The following is a 17,938-nucleotide window of genomic DNA, read 5'->3' on the forward strand; positions in this document are numbered from 1 at the left end:
ACTCTCATAAAGTGAAGAGACTTTAATCATGGCAAAAACCAAGTCTTTGACCCTTGCATTGGTTGCATATCTCAAATTTCATTTTGTATGTCTTTGGTGGTGTGAATGAAATTGTATTAGAGCACATTGAATTTAAAAACTAACAAAAATTAATGAACTGCCCTCTTTTTTGAGGGCAGTAAACACCGAAAGTTGACACTGATATATAGGCTTAGGCTATATAGCATTTAAGAACCCTGTTTTATGCAGCTCTTTATCCCCAGCATAAATACTACCACATGGTGATCCTTGAATGAAAAAAGACACATATCATAATGTTACAATTTAGATCAACACATTGTAAACTTGCATAATCTTATTTGTACATTTTTGGATTCAAAATCATTTGTGGCGTGTTAATAAATTGTTTTGATTTAGAATCATAAAGAGCAAATTCCTACTTTCTTTCAAATCTGAGTCTTCCTTTGTGCAAGACCAGGTTCTTGAATTGAGGTGACATAATAATACATGCATTTCCATGCAATTGAATTATGCTATTACACCAGAGGTTCTCAACTTCCTTTATTCATAGTTCCACAAGGGGGGCCAACCCCAACATATATACTTGGAGCCAAATACACCCTGTTTCTTATGTTTTCATTAACATTTTACAGCCGGTCAACGGCCAAATAAAATGTTGGCGGGCTGGATTTTGAGAATCCCGTATTAGGCCAAAAAAAAAAGGTTCGACTCAAAGCTTGCGCGTGCGTTTGTGAAATCCCACGATTTGACAAAAAACAAATGCGGAAATTTTTTTTATTTCAAAAAAAAAATTTTTTTATAGTTTTTTCCTCGGCGAAAATCAATCTCAAAATACCATGTAAAAAAGTCGGGAATAAAAAAACCCAAAAAAACCCCGCATTTCGCATTTGTTTTTAAATTTCTCGTGAGCTTTGAGACAAACCTTTTTTTTTTTTGGCCTTACAGGGAAGATACACACATGATAATGATGCATCAGTGCTTCCCATCTTGTCCTTTCCTCTGTCTTAAATGGACATTCCAGGTTGTTCTGATGGTGTTCTTTCACATCCCTGCATATAATATAAAGAAAAAACTGAATGTTATTTTTGAGAAAAATTCCATTTTCAAAACCATTACATCAGTAAAACAAGTAACTTAGTAAATTTTAATTCTAGGGCTTACGCCATCTTTTGGTTAAGTAAACAAACTAAATAAATACACAAAAATTGCAAGAAACAAAAACCTTGAATATACCCATGATTTTGTGGTTTGTAAAAAAAATAATTTCAAATTTTTTGAAATGGCCTCAAATGATACTTGTCCCCACACCTCTTGACATCACATGTCAATGTACCCAAGGGTCATTGTATCCAAGTCCATTGAAATCCATCAAATCATGTGGGAGAAATCAAGAGGGCTAGCATTTTTTGTCAAGGGTTAACATTTTTTTTAAACATACCCCAACACACACAACATACAACAGAGCTCATTTCTTAGTCCCTTTCATAACTTAAGAGGTTCTCTTCAGCTCATACTTCTTTTAAAATACACTAAAAGGGATATATGTATTTTATCATTAACTTTAAATATGATGATATGGAGGGGTATCTTACAGACAAATTGTCCCTTAGAGGGCATAGCAAGATTTGTTGAAAAAAACTACCCTAAATTCCTGTATACAGGCAGAGAAGATGTAAGGAAGAGGAGGTTGATCCACCTATACTCAAACAAACTATGTGTGAGACCGCTCATTCAAAGTAAATGATGAATCACCCTATTTAGCCGCTTAACAATAGAATACTACAATGGGGTTTGAACCGAACGGGTGTGATACACTTAACTACTTTAGGGATAGGTCAGTGATTGCATGTCATCGTACCATGCATACCATACATGCAGGCCCTGTCATCCAGTCAGATTTCAGATAAAATATGACTGAAGTTCTATGACAAATTACAATTTTCGTCGCTTGTTGTCACTTTCAGCCTCTATCATTTGTGATAGAGAATGTTGTAAATTATCAGAATATCTTTATTAGGTTTACAGGAAATGACCGGAAACACATAAAAACTTGAAAATAGAAAGGATCAACAATCATCACTTCTCTAAAAAATCCTAAAATTTCTTCTTTAGCAATGTATAATATTAACAAAAAGAGGCGGATTTTGGGGGAAATTTTACAACACTTGATTTCGTTTTTGTATTATCCACATGTGGGATCCCATCCAAGCAGGAGGTCCTTAATACACACGTTTCATACTTTTCAACAAACTCTTTATAGAAACATTCGAAATATTTCCAATTCTGGAGTGAAAATTGGTCGACTGTGAACGGTCTCACACATCACGTCAAAGGCTACTGCAAGTGGATGTCTAACTACTTGAGAATAAAGGACTATGAATAGGTGCAACCGGATTACCTACGGGATTATCTCAAGTATATAATTCCGTTAACCCTCCTCTTCCTTACATCTTCTCTGATACAGGTAAGCAAGCCTCAGGTCATGCATGTGTCACCATGCTTTATTATCCATCTCCTTCTTACCTTTTAGACTATGTGACACTCCTCTTGTAACTTAGGTGACAAGATCTTGGGATAGTGTTTCTTCACATCATAGACAAAACATGAGTACCGGTACTGCATTTTCTTGGTATGATTTGGCATTGTTTCACCTCTATTACTGAACAGCATCTTCACCTATAAATGATAACAGTAAATGCAATTAACAACAGGTTAAAGTTGATTACTAAACCCTAGCATTAGAGAACCTAACTTTTGAAACCTGCTACATAGAATTACTTTGATCAATACCAGTTTAAAAAGGTGATTGGTATTGTACTCTATGCATTTGCATGTCTTCTGGGGCATGTCTGGAGGATGATTTGACTTATGATCTTCTGTGCAAGCACCCTATTGCTACATGTATGCCATTCCTTAGAATCTAATTAGATAGGTATTGTTTACATGACCAATTCTACAGGTGCTTACAAGAGCACACACATGCCCTTGGCCCCACACATATATCAAATTAAAACTAACCTGATGTTACAAGTTGACCATTGCAGCTGCACACCCTTTCATTTCTTCACATAATTCGCACCAAATCTCCATCAGTATCCACATAGAGCTTTCCATATTTACATATATAATAATCAAATATTCATCAACTTCCAAATCAAATGGAAAATCAAACTGTCATATAGTGTCTTCATGAAATCATCATGCAAATGTATCAATCTCACTTGTATTAATCAAACTCAATCAATCTGAATTACAGTTTGTAGTTCTATTTATAAGCGTTTGGTTTTGATTGGTTTGGCTAAAATGGGTTCCATCCAGTGATACAGAAACATACAGATTAGTGATATAAGTGTGAATAGACCCAGCACAGTATGCATTATAACACGACTAATGAACGTCTGGTCTGTCACCTGTAAGAGGGAAAAATAAAAAATTACACTTAATATTCCCAAAAACAAACCAAAATACACTAATTGTTAGTATATTTGATTCTTGGACAAAGGTGTACACAGTGTTGTGAGTCGGTAAATTACCGGTTAATTTACATGGTACCGCCATCTTAATTTACCATGGTAAAATAGGGTAAAATAAGTAAATTAAGTAAAATATGAAATAAAAGGATTTTTTAAATTAAAACTTCAAATATTGTTTTTGTTTGTTTGTTTTATACTAGATGCCAATTTTGTTTGCAATATTTGCACAACTTTACTTGAAATAATGATTTTGTAGACCCCTACTACCTATAACTGCCCATAGGTCTCATACTGTACTACATAGACTAAAGTAGCAAGTATAGAGAAAGTGTCAGTGATTGTGCATTCAGCTGATCAACATGTTCATTTGTACTGCATTTTAACACTCATAATCATACATTTTTTGCAAGAAATAATTTAACAACACCTCATTATGAAAGCACTGAAAACAGCACCCCCTCCCAAGCCCCCTTGATGGTACTTCCAGGGGGGTTGAGGGGTTGACTATGTCATGAGCTTTCTATATTTTATAAACATTTTAAGGAACTGTACTACTCAAGGTAAAGTTTCCCATATTTTTGTCACAAATATGAGTGAACTTCATTCTGAATATAAATGCTCTTTGTCTCTGTTTTACCAAAGTAGTCCCTGCATATTTTGGGTACCACTGTAAAACATTGTCATTTTATTCTACATGTAAGTTGTGATTAGCATCCTTGAAGGATAACTTTTGAAAAGTTTACTTTTAACCAGATCCAAATATTATGAATGACCAGGTTCATTACATGTACCATCAGTCATGAGATAGGGTATACAGTGGAATTTGTGGAAATTTCAATTGAATGAACACAGCCTGACAATTTTTTTTGCGTCAAAAGCTGTGTTCATTCAATTGAAATTCCTAGAATAAATGTTCTACCAAGACTATACCATGAAAATAAAAACAGAATGTAGGTTTCTCCTATATAGTCCAGGACTCTAGTGCCAAGTGCCTACACAGGCTCTGTGTCTGTGTGTTGTTTTATATGAGAGAAAACATTGAAACACTTGTTAAAAATGTACGTAAATACTACATGACTTTTGTTTCACTTCTTACAACTTCAGCTTTATTTATGAAGCTGATTTTCATCTGGAAAGGTATATTCAACAAAACAGGACTGTGTTCAAGTATCTATGTAGCTCTTAATATGGAAAGAATTGAATTTTATTGTTCAATATAACTCTAATTATAATTTACTTAATTTACTTATTTTACCATTTTTTACCGGTAATTTACCGTAATTTACCGGTAATTTACCGCCATTTTTAATTTACCGGTAAATTAACAACACTGGGTGTACATGTATGTATGTATGTGTAAGGTCAGTGTTGTATCAATGTGTGTGCAACTGTGCATACTTTGAAGAAGCTCCAATCTTAGTCACCTCATAACAACATCACATAGCATGATTGGTGTAATTTTTCCAGGTCATAGTTTACAACAATAAAACATCAAATGCTTGTGGAATTCTTATGGGATGCTCTTGTTGCTTTCAAATGTACATGTCTTGTCCGTGAAATAAATTAGAAATAATAGTATACTTATCAAAGTTTTCAAAACAGTCACTTATCATATCCAATATAGATTTATAGGACAAGATATCTTCCTATACTACTCAACCTGACACTTCCATTTAACATCTCTAACCCCATTCAATCCATCTCCATCAAAGAAAGTTATATTGACTGACCCAGTCCCAAGTTCAACCCAATTTTGTGACGAATGTACCATATCGGATCATGGTTGACAAACCCAGTCGGATGGCAACTCAACCCAACATCTTCAATAGACAGAGGTTTGATATAAAATTGGATCGATTGAGCCCATGTTTATTGGTTGAGCTATGAGTCTTAAAATATTGGATGCGACCTAGTCGAGTCCCGAGTCGAGTCCAATATTTTAAAACTCATAAATATTGGGCGTAAAGCATCCAATTTTACATTATTATGTGTTGGATCCAATATTTTCACACACTTGGATTCATCAAAACATGATAATGTACATAAGGGGGTAATGCAATTGCAATCTGTTTCATCTACTGCTCTTAAAAATCTCTTCACTTGGGGCATATTTGATAGTATAGATTAAATTGTGGTATTGACAGAAAAATTGACTTTTAAATGTTATACATGTAGATGTGTATGTGTTACATGAACTATACGCAGCATTCAAAATAAGCCCTAGCGGCGTGCAATTTGCACCCCAAAATTTGCCTGGTGCGAAGTGTGGTGCAAAATTGCGATATCACATTTCACTGACTTTCATTTTTCATTTCACGTGAACACAATCCAGTATCCTATGTTGTCTAGCCCTGTTATCTTTCTTGTTTTACAAGAAATAATGAACAAGACTTTACTTCAAATTGCTATGCATCAGATGAAATTGCACCAAAACTTTCAAAATGGGGTGCAAATGTGTTCCTCAAGGTGAAAAGAAATAATTCGAACATTGACTCTAGGGGATGGCAATAACACAAAATAACTGTACCTTAACTTCAGCAGGTTGAGGCTCCAATGGTTCTTTAGGAAAGAGAACTAAGATAACTGTGATAATAACAGCCAGGATGACAATACCAATTCCACCAAACCTGTAAAAACAACACATATAATGCTAAAGTTGCATAATATTTTGATATGGGATCAAAGCTTTTTTTAATACCCAGGCTAATCTAGACATTAACAGCAGTTACCTAATCAGGTAATACTGACACATAATGGCATATATGTACATGTAGGCCTACAGTTTAATAATACATAATATGATGAAGCTAAATGAGTCTGACGTTGATCAAAATCAAAATTCAGTTTTCATTACATGAGCCATTTTCAGAGCTTTACATTGTATTTTGCTGAAAACGCTATTTTGAAATATGGCGGGCACAAAAGGAGAGGGCGTACTTTGAAGTGAGTAATCCTCTGTCAGCTGAGAACGCCCTCTCCTTTTGTGCTCGCCATATTTCAAAAAGGCTTATTAAGACTTACGGTTCCAAAGATACGGCCATAAGTGTTGCTCAGAACAACAACAAAAAATACAAAGGAATACTATTATTTGCTACTGGCATGGTTCCACCATTATGCACTATTTGCGGGGAGAGCCTCGAACTGGTAGCATACATGAATGGGAATTGAACCAGTCATGTAACATTCTGTGTAAGGTTACACAATTCTTCCTTTCATGTATGCTGCCGGTTTGAGGCTCTCCCCGCACATGTTGGATATAAATGGCAGAACCATGCAAGTAGCGAATTGTCTAATCTCAAAATCAATATTCCCGACATCATTTTGTTTGATCACATCACAATATGATATTGCAAAGATTAAACTTACTTGTTAAACTTACTTGGAAAATGATACATGTATGTATATGTACAAAATATCTGATGAGCTTCATTCTGCATACTTGGGTAAACCATTTAAAATACCTTTAATTTTATGTTTCTTATTTTTCAAACCTACATGTAGACAGATGGTTATTAGAGATACAAGCAGTTACTAAAACAATGAAGAAGGAGGCGGCCTATATGCTTCACCAACAGTGAAACTCTGACAAGAAAAAAGAAGTTTCAATAGGAGCAGCAACGTACACTGCTACATTATTTACTTACTTGATGCCACCTGATGCTCTAGATAGAACTATACAGAGCAGAAGTGAAAACCCCAGATGAGACCCAACACAAACAAGCCAACTCCAATACCAAATATTACAGCCATTACACATCAACTCATCATCATGCTGTGCTCACAATGTGTACTCTGGTAAAAAAACAAAAACAAAACAGAATACCAATTCAATCATTCCAGACAACTGATAAGTGATTAAATGCAATGCACATTTCCTCTTTGAATACCATGTGTAATACTGGTTTTCATAATTTGTTATCATAAATCATAAATAAGTGGACCCTTCACTCTGAACTACATACATAATAAAGCATCCATAATATGCATCCATAAAAGGGAAAAATATTATGATCAATGTGGTCCTAAATCGCTCCATCATAGACCATCAAATAACAAATCAGGGACTTTGCTCTACAAAATGCACACCCTAGATAATACTCATGTAAGCCATTGCATCCAGAGCAGGGGTGCAATTTAGTCAACCTTTGCATGAATCAAGATTGATTCTCACTATCTTGCAAGAATCAAAATAATCCATTTAACTGTGGAATAGGCATGAATTAAGAAGAATCAATTTTGATTCTCAAAAAATTGTGAGAATTTTTGGGAGATCGATTCTCGCCAAGATATGGGTAGTGGAAATAAATATTCATGTGCTGGTGACTCAAAATTTTTGCGCGCTGTGCACGCATTCTTTAATTTCACAAAATTTGAAAGCGCTCTGCGCACTTTCTTTACTTGGGGCTCTGTGCGCCTTAGTTCCAGCAATAAATAAGTTGTCTGTGTAGGTGGGGGGGTCACAACAATTTTCTACCCAAGATAGGGGGGTAGTAAAAAAAATTTGCCCACGATAGAGGGGTCATAAAACATTTGACTCCGGTCACCGACATATATTTGGGATTCTTCTTCTTCTTTTGGTTAAGTCGGTAATTAAGGGGTGGTGCAATAATTATGTGTACCCCGGGTGGTGAATTCTCAAAATGGTCTGCCAAAATTGCTTGCCCCCCTTTGGTCGTGCTAAAAATCTTTGCCCCCCCTTACACATGCAAGATTTTGGGGAACCCAATTTAAAACCTTAAAAATTGTCTTATCATATAATGCGAGCGAGCGAGCAGGAAATTTTGCATATTTGAACGTGTTCAGATTAACGCTTTTCCCACGCCTTTTTAGGGCGTAATATAAAATGGACCTTATGGTACGGTACCCAAAATATCTGTGCCAAAAATTGCTTGCCCCCCCTTTCGACCTGCCAAAAATCGCTTGACCCCCCTTTGACCTGCCAAAAATGCTTGCCCCCCCTATAATTCACCAGTCCTTTGTATACATAATTATTGCACTGACCCTAAGTAAGGTGCACAATGTGCATATCACACCAACTGAAATTTTGGGAATAAGCTTTTTTCATAGTCTACTGAAAAATGTCATAAAAGGAGGATGCTAGGATCACGAAATCATGCAGGGATTGCAGGTTTTATGATATTCATTATTCGACAAAAAAAGGCAGCTTTCCTTTAATAGCTTTAATTATAGGCCAGCATGTTTATAGTATTCTGATTTATTAATTGTTTACCCTTTGCTTGTTTCCATAAATTTCCAATGGCAATGTCGAGCTAGGTGTCCATGATGAACCATGACAATCATGACAATGTTCAGTGTGTAAAATCTTCACTGGAATAGTCTAGAAAAAGATGATCCTTTAAGCTTGACTTGGACTTGGTTCTCAAGTTCTGCATTGCATTGCTACAACAATGTTAACCTTTGACCTGATTAATTACGGTGGCTGGTTCCCGGATATATTTGTTTTGCAGTCTCGTGCGCGCAATACACGAACTGAATGAACCCGAGACAACCGGTACCACACAAAGCTCACGATCGGTGAAATTTATAAAACAAACCCTTCTTTTCTTCGGCTTAATTTTATCTTAGGCTCAGTGAATCGAATGTCGAAAGGATGCCTGGGCTAGGAAATGTAATTAGAGGTCTAGCCAGGGGTGCAAATCGGCACAAGGAAATGACAGGAAAGCGTGGTAACAAAGATTTTCAGCCAAGTAAGTAAGCTTAAAAAAGTTTTGGTGCAAAATTCGGCAGCTGTCTTCAAGTACGCTTGAGGTTTTTTTGTGAAAATTTTATAGAGGCCGTCAGCCTTTCGCCATCTTGTGGGTACTAATGATCTGCGTGTTCATGCGTCGGACACTACGCGCAGGGCGCAGCTTGCCACGCAGCTGTTATCACGCATTTGACGCGGTGATTTTGCTGTTCACGCATGGCATGATGATTGATTGATGGAGATCGAACAACCATCGCAGCGACAGGGCCCCAAAAAATGTTGACTCTTTCTGGGACCTTAAATTGTAATGGCAAATATTTTCTGTCAAATATAAAAGCGCTGAAAGACATCACGAAGCGCCAGAAGCATAAAGTCCCCACGACTGGGGTCCAGAGCAGAGGGTCCAGAAGCCAAAGGTATTTTGATGCTCTCTGGTGCGATCTGGGCCTAGTTTTGGACCATTTTTGGAAATGTTTAGGACTTTAAATTTCAAAACACATTAACACATATAGCATAAAATGACCTGCTATTGATAAAAATTGTGTGAAAATATGTAATGTTGCACCTTTAAATGGACGCCGGGTTTTACTCATCAAATGACGAACTGAAAAGTCAAAGAATACAAGTCAAAGATGCTACACCTTAATCACCCATCTTCTTGTCACATTACAATGAAAATAATAAATCATACTACAACAAAACTATTTATCATTTGCATCTGATTTCTTCATGAGTTTCTGCAAAATTCGGCAGCCATGCCAGCCATACCAATGCATACAGGCCCAAGGGACCCCGAGCTAACAGAAAATGCAAAATGGGGGTCCCTAAAGAAATATCGGGGTCCCAACTATTCATAATTGTCTAGCCAATTCAATCTATTTGTGTAATACCATACTATTTTTTTTGGGGGGCAAATATTATTGTATTTTTTTGTTTTTTGTTTCATTCTTTTTTCTTTCTTTTCTTTTCTTTTCTTTTCTTTTTCTTTCTTTTTTTCTTTCTTTTTTTTCTTTCTTTTTTTTTCTTTCTTTTCTTCTTTTCTTTTTTTTTTGTTTTTTTTTTTTTCTTTCTTTTCTTTTTTTTTTTTTTTTTTTTTTTCTTTTCTTTTTTTTTCTTTTCTTTTTTTATTTCAATCAAATTAGTATAATTACCTATTACCGGTAATATTTACCGCCCGCCACTGGCTGCCCAATAATACTTTTTATACTGCCCTCTATTTTCTGTAGTTACCAGTAATCATACAATGGCTGCCAGAGATCTCGCCATATTTTCGCGATATCACAGCTGTTTTGCTGTCAAAATTTTCACTCATAAAGCAGTATTATTGTGCATAATATTAATTATTGAAGTAAATTAGGCCATAATTTGGTATTTCAGGGGTTCAGTTGCTTCGAAAATGATGTGCATAATGCAAGTTGAGGAAACTTTTGAGCCTAGTTTTATGAAACCTGGATATAGAAAACAACATGTGGGAATTTTTGTTGCTTACGACGGGACGCAATAACTCACTGCTTTTGCAATATTCATGCGTGAGATTCGGGTTTTGGTGGGTCCGGGACGCAAAAACGCAGCCTAGCGCGACCCTTGGATCAATCATTCGATCCGTGACAATATAATATGACACTGACAGCATGCCTTCCGGCTGTGTTTACGTTTGCTTCGCTTCACGAGTCAGCATTGCCTCGTTCGTAAAATAGCTTGACAATAAAACCCTTTTTTTTTTCAAAAAGGACTTAAAAGTTGATACTAAGGCAGAAACAAAATGAGAAATATTTCTTGATGCTGGGAATACCATTTTCATACTGAAACTCATACCAAACAATAATTAAATTAAGCAAGATAATTATGTCTAAAAATAGCGTGTTGGGTGTCTGTCATTTAATACTGGTCTCTTCCGCATGCATCGATTGTGTCAATCCGGTACTTGGAGCACGTAATAAGTAGGCTCACAAAGACTGTACAAAAGACTAACGTTGTCCTTGCAGAATTTTAATGAGCACCGAGTCGCTGACGACGGCCACGACGCACTGAGTTTATTTTATGGATAATAATGACTGAAATTGAACATGGAGATAGGGAACGGGAAGGGAAAATGGACAAAGAGGCATATAATAAGGTGGAAAACAATAAATAATAAATCTTGAAGTTGAGTTTGAGAGTTTGAAACTTACAATTTTTATGATTTTTTTTTTTTTTTTTCATTTTTTTAATATTTTTTTATTGGATTAAAAAATTTTCTGCAGCTGTTAATTTCTTTTCTGGGACCACCGGTCCCATGGTCCCGTGGATTTTGTGGGCTCTGCGCAGCGTGTACCCACAAGATGGCGGCATATGACGCCACGCTGACGGCCTCTATTATCATAAAATTTACAATGTGGAAAAAAGCAGACAAATTTGTAAAGCAGAAAATTTTGGGCTTTAATCTACTGGTAGGGCCAAAAAAAAAAAGTGTTTGTTTGCCCAGACACGACCGACCCAAAAATTCAAAAAACATCACACACTTTTTTTAAAATTTTTTTTTAAAAATGATATAAAAATAAAGAAAATGATGTTTTTTCCCCATAAAAATGCCAAATGACACTTGAGGAAGTTAATATTCCTGGCAATCACAGCATTCATTTTTCCCATTTAGCCCTCCCCAACCATGCCAACAATATTTTGCCATCAATCAGCATCAATATAGAGAACCAAGCACATCATGTACAGGTATGATAGTCTGGGATTTTGTACTCCAGCCCGATTTTGTTACCAAAGAGGTTAAACTTTAGGCCTATATGGTAAGGTTGAAATACATTCATAGATCAAAGCAGCCATTCAGAAATACGGTTAGAAAAGTATGCAGAGTACATTGATTGTATAATGTATATAATGTGCAATCCGCGTACTACGCGCAGTGCTTTCATTTTTTTTTCGCATGCTTTTTGGGCGGGTTGATGCATTTATATTGGGTTCTATTTCCAACATTTTTAGTGATAGTTTTGTTATAAAAACATCAAAAATCACATGTTTTTTTCTTCTTGTGTAGGAAATACTATTCAAATAGGTTAATGAACACGTATTTAATTAAAGTTTGACACAAGTACAAAATGTAAGGCTGAATGTCATATATTTTCTCTTACACCACTTGCTGCAACACATGTACACATCTAAAAAAAAAAAAAAAAAAAAAAAAAAGGAAATCGACCTACCGTCCCACTCCTTTCTACCCCATGTCTGGGCAAACAAACACTTTTTTTTTTTTTTTTTCCTAGACGAGACTTGCTTGCCAGTCCTATATACGCCGTACCTATGTATATTATTATTAAGGTAGGGATGTTCATAAAATTTTGAAGTTCAATATTTTTAGCTGAAAGTTCTTTCATTTGAAAGAGAATTAAATTACCTAAACAATAAGGTAGGTTTTTTAGAGGGATTTTGATAGCAGTTCCATTAAAAAAAGCTGCCATCATCATGAGATTAAGATCTAGAAACACCCCCGAAATGCCGTTTTTGGGGAATTTTGCTAGCTGAATCTTTTTGACATTGTTTGATGAAAGTCAATCTTTGACAAGATGTAGGCCTAACTTTGTTACGGAAAGTGCTATGAAAAAAAGGTTTTCAGTTTTGGCTTTGTTTACTCAAGGGCTTTAATTTGATATATAAAATGATGCAGTTTGATGGCAAATTTGAATTCACCTAGCATACCTAAATAAGGGGTCAATCATGTTTCTAGTGCATATACTTTTGAAGTTACAGACAAAAATAGTGGCATCAAATTACCCAAAATTTTGTGTGTGAAATTGTGACAGCAGGCACATGTACAATGCACACTACAGTATGTGACCCCAGATGACCTCCTATTCTTTACTGTAAGAAAGCTGTTTTGGATGGTCTTGATTTACACACAAATTGCTTTTGAGCTAAATCGAGTGTCGACTTGGTGGAACATGGATTGCACTATGTGATAGTTTATGAATCCAGTATCATGCCAGTACCAACATAAGTCAACATCACTTACATGTAGGTTTTGGTTGTCAAAATTAATTTTTAGTAATTTTTTCCATTGAGCCCCACAGTAAAAAAAAGCCATTTTTGGACTGTACAGGCACATTCCACTTCCCTATGGACGAATAGCGCCACCTATAGTGTGTGATATGAGCCTGACTAATTAAGGACTGGCTTACGCCATTTTGGATGTCAATGGGAAATACACACTTAACGATTTGCACCGGTTAGAAACTTGAAAAAAAATCTTTAAAATTTTATCAATGTAGGAAAAGTTAGGTACCGTATACATGCTAGGTGAATTCAAATTTGCCATCAAACTGCATCATTTTATATATCAAATTAAAGCCCTTGAGTAAAGAAACCCAAAACTGAAAACATTTTTGTCATAGCACTTTCCGTAACAAAGTTACATCTTGTCAAAGATTGACTTTCATCAAAAAGATTCTACTAGCAAAATTCCCCAAAACGGCATTTAGGGGTGTTTCTAGATCTTGGTCTCATGGCGATAGCAGCTTTTTTTAATGGAACTGCTATCAAAATCCTCTAAAATTCCATGTGCGACTTGATTATCACCATAAAAATCATATACTTAGGTCAAGTGAAGTATAGAAAACATATTTATGTAGGTTTCCTTCACCGACCTATTCTCGAAAAAAAAACTTTCTATGTAAATATGCATTGTGTTTGGGCCCCGGTCTCGGCGAATTTCGCTGACTAGCAAATGTGTTAACTAAGGTTTGCCTGGGATACCTATAAAAGTGGTACCAACCTTATTGTGCTTGCTAATTTAAGACTCGGTTGAAACAAAATTAAGGATCGAATGCATTTTAAAAAAAAAAAGGCAAAGTTATCGTCAAAGTTCTGCCGAAATCGGCATCCTTGCGAAGGGTTCAGAATTCGAATCGAACGAAAATATCCGATCTTTGCGATCAAAAACACAAAATTACAACTTTAAACATACTATTGGCAAAAGACATTATTACCAAACAATATAGAATAGAAAATTTGACATCATTTTCTCAAAATATTGAAGAAATTTGCTCACTAGACATCGAAAAAGCACGCAATCCAATTCCCGCTCAAACGCGTGCGGAGAAACTGAAAGTGCATAATCCCGACTAGGTAGACGTAGTCCGAATAATCAGACCCAGAACAAAATATTAAATTCTGACATGATCCTGTTCTGGGTCTGAACTGTTTCCATATGAAATCTTGATGGCAAATTGGACAATAGAAGCACATGGTTCTACGTGACAGCTTTTAAATTCCTTTTCATGTTACGTGAATCATGCTATTGTGGACCATCCTTCTGATACTTGAGTGTTTGGACAAGCGGAACGGTCTTTTGTCTACCTCTCTGTGTGTAAACAAACCAGGAGGTCGAAATCGTCCTCCTCACCGAATACGAAAGTCAGCGTAATAGTACGGCACTGTGGTAGACGGTTCCACTCAGTATGCCTGGTCAAGCACCCTCACATATCCGCCATCTTAAAATTGCAACGGATTGGCTAGCATCCCAGCCTGTCAATTCAAGCTTCATGAGAAGCCTATTTTAGTTGCATAATGAGAACACAGAGTCATGCCTGTGTCGTGTGTCTACACAGATTAATCGGCGAGTGAGTAACCAGTAGGTATGCCAGGTGAATTCAAATTTGCCATCAAACTGCATCATTTTATATATCAAATTAAAGCCCTTGAGTAAAGAAAGCCAAAACTGAAAACCTTTTTGTCATAGCACTTTCTGTAGCAAAGTTACATCTTGTTAAAGATTGACTTTCATCAAAAAGATTCTGCTAGCAAAATTCCCCAAAACAGCATTTCGGGGGTGTTTCTAGATCTTAGTCTCATGACGATAGCAGCTTTTTTTAAATGGAACTGCTATCAAAATCCCTCTAAAATTCCATGTGCGAGTGTCTCATCACCAACAAAAATCATCTATTTGGGTCAAGTGAAGTAGACAACATATAGATGTAGGTTTCCTTGAGCTAGCGGTTCTTTTAAATTTCTATGTAAATTTGTATTGCCGGTTTAGGCCATTTTGGCTGACTAGTAAATGTGTTAACTGAAGTTTCCCTCTCATACCTATAACCAGTCATGATGACCACCACCTGACATTGACATGTCATGTTTACACCGTAATTTATAAAAAATTTGTCAAATCATAAAAGGTCTTTGCAAATACAATGCTCAATGCAAGTGCCAAGTGTAATGTACACTCCCGACGAAATGTCTTTCCACAGTAATAATTGTTGAATTTTTAGAATACTAACTTGAAACCTATTTATTTACTTCAATATCATCTGCAATGTATAATACCTTTAATCAATTTTAATCAACTTTTCAACATCAAAACATTGCTGGAAAATAACGAAACAAATTTTCTTATGATCTCATCAAAAACCTGTACAAAATCCCCATAGGAAAAGTGGTGGCGCTGTGCTTATTTTAACTGATAAGCTGACAATACAGGTGAAATGGCAGAATTAAAATACATGTTGCATGCATTTTCGATTCAATGAATTGAATTGAAATGAACATTGCCAAAATCAAATTCAATTCTATTCCTATTCCAATGCATTGAAATAACACAAGGTAATTCTTCTATGATTGTTTACAGAACTTGGTGCTGTGGAAACTGGGCGATTCATTAAAGGTATGTTGACAAAATGGCAGTCAGGTAGCTCCATGTACATTGTAGATTTCATAAAGGTGCCAATTTCTGGTTCCTTGGTACTAAGGGGTGCACGGATCCTGTTGGGAAGAAGGGGTCAATCAATGTTGTGGACTGATCAGTGAACTGTGTCTGTTTTGTACCACACCCTTGAATGACATTGACATTAGGAATATTTGGGATCCCATATTCATTACATAGATCAAAACAGTGATTTTACATGTCTCCCACCATTGCATCAGAACTGGCATTTGAGACCATCAACTTATACTGCAAATAAAATGCTATTGAATAATATTTCTTCTCACTTTTATGGAAATTGAGCTTAATCTCTTAGAATGTTGTTAAAATTATTTATCTGTTCAGCATTAAAAATGAAAGGATCAACTTGTATTTTATTGTGCAAATGCTTCAAAGAATAGTAATTGGACATGATCATGTAGTTTACAATGTATTTTTATAATGTTTTTGTAGGCAAGTGGGTGAACATCAAAGAGATGATACCAGAGTTTGTTGTTCCAGACCTGCAAGATTTTGAGGTAAGTGCAAATCCAACTGAAGATTGGTGCAGGGGTCATTGAATAAAAAGAAGTACATCAAAGTGCATGGTAAGTTAAAATGGGTCCAGCAACCAATAAAATTGTTTCTCAAGTTTTAAAACAAATTCATCAGCTTTGGTAATAAACGAATTAAGAGAGTTTTTCTTTGATAAAGTCAGTGGCTCACTGACGAAACTGTCAGAAAGAAAAACTAGTAAGTTTTCTTCAAATTGATTTTGATAAAAGAAAAACTCTCTTCCTTTCTCAAGGGTTTGAGAATATCTGAAAACATTATCATTTTATGATGAATAAAAAATGTTATTTTTCATTGGCAAGATGTTTTGCAACAAATTTGACAAAAATGTTTGCAAAAATATTTATAATAACATACCGACAACATTTAAAAAATGTATTTGTAGTGTTTTTTAATACCAAACTTTTAAAACTGTTTTCATTACCTTTATGTATCCCCACATTTTAATGTTATTAAAATGTTTTCACCGACCCAAAACCCAAAATATAACCTGTTTTTTACCAGGGGTGTGAAATCTCCTCTTTTAAGCTGAATTCCTCTTTTTTGGAAATTTCTTTGAGGCAAAATTTTAGCTGTTTCTTTCATTTTCAGCCCATTTGGAGCATATTTCAGTGCTTTTCCTCTTTTTTGAACATAGTTCCTCTTTTTTCAATGGAGGTCACTCACACATTTAACATTTTTAAAACGTTTAAAATTAAAAAAAAACGTTTTGTGTTTGCTTTGTAGCAAATAAAGTCATGACTAATCTGGGAACATCTAACATTGTTCATCTTTGTGTTTCCTTTCCCTTTTGTACTTTCAGCTGCAACCATATGTATCATTGAAGTGTCCAGATGTTGAAAATAAACCTCTTACAGCAAAGGAGATATTTGACGCATGTGTAGCACCAACTGTTGAAGCAGACTTTAAAGCTGGCAAATACGATAATGACATTCAGAATCAAAGCAGTATTCAGAGCTCATGACGTGAAAAGAACTTGTACAAAATGTACATCTTTTAGGAATGTTAGGAGAACAGTTACTACTTGTGAATGTGATTTTGGAGGTGAAGTGCATGAACATGTATGGAGTAGATATGTAACAAAGCAGGTCCGTGTGCTACTGCAAAAAAAAAGGACTTTGGTAAAAATGAATGCTGGGAGCTTGGTTTACCCATACAAATACTGACAGAAGTGCTTCTAATATAAGCAATTTATCATGAAATTTGTATGAAATAAAGCAAGGATGAAGTCTTCTCCTGTTGTATTTTCTAATAGAATATTATCAAGAATTCAGGATGCTGTTTATTGTGAAGTCTGATTGCAACATATGTGTAAGGCAACAACTGATAATTAAGAGTATTGGTATATAAGGGGTTATGGGTCTCTCTAATGAGAGACAGTGACAGGAAAACCTGTTATATCAAATTAATGTTTGTTTTATTTTGTTGTCAATAAACATTTCCATGTAAGGATTATGGAAATAGGTTTCGATATTTGCTCACCTGAAGTGAAACCACCCAATGGTG

At 35.5% G+C, this 17,938-nt stretch overlaps 3 protein-coding genes across 3 annotated transcripts in view; 1 reads left to right on the forward strand and 2 right to left on the reverse strand.

Moving 5' to 3' along the window:
* Positions 1 to 2,632, reverse strand: part of LOC140155044 (arylacetamide deacetylase-like) — a 28,710-nt gene extending 26,078 nt beyond the window's left edge. Inside the window, exons 1-2 of the mRNA XM_072177728.1 lie at positions 2,545 to 2,632; positions 980 to 1,070 (exon numbers count right to left, since the gene is read on the reverse strand). Coding sequence (XP_072033829.1) covers positions 980 to 994 — 15 coding nt within the window. The 5' untranslated portion in view covers positions 995 to 1,070; positions 2,545 to 2,632. The remainder of the gene's footprint in view (positions 1 to 979; positions 1,071 to 2,544) is intronic.
* Positions 2,633 to 3,156: 524 nt separating this feature from the next.
* Positions 3,157 to 7,284, reverse strand: LOC140155047 (transmembrane protein 218-like). The gene is given in 4 exon segments (XM_072177730.1): positions 3,157 to 3,431; positions 6,022 to 6,121; positions 7,139 to 7,184; positions 7,187 to 7,284. Coding segments are annotated over 4 exon segments (345 nt in total). The 5' UTR covers positions 7,245 to 7,284; the 3' UTR covers positions 3,157 to 3,290.
* Positions 7,285 to 8,980: 1,696 nt separating this feature from the next.
* LOC140155046 (large ribosomal subunit protein mL41-like) lies at positions 8,981 to 17,938 on the forward strand. The gene is made up of 4 exons (XM_072177729.1): positions 8,981 to 9,202; positions 15,806 to 15,841; positions 16,334 to 16,398; positions 17,235 to 17,938. Exons 1-4 carry the CDS (start codon positions 9,106 to 9,108, stop codon positions 17,394 to 17,396), a joined length of 360 nt encoding a protein of 119 aa, XP_072033830.1. The 5' UTR covers positions 8,981 to 9,105; the 3' UTR covers positions 17,397 to 17,938.

The sequence above is a fragment of the Amphiura filiformis genome, chromosome 6, assembly GCF_039555335.1.
Source record: "Amphiura filiformis chromosome 6, Afil_fr2py, whole genome shotgun sequence".
Classification (NCBI taxonomy): domain Eukaryota; kingdom Metazoa; phylum Echinodermata; class Ophiuroidea; order Amphilepidida; family Amphiuridae; genus Amphiura; species Amphiura filiformis.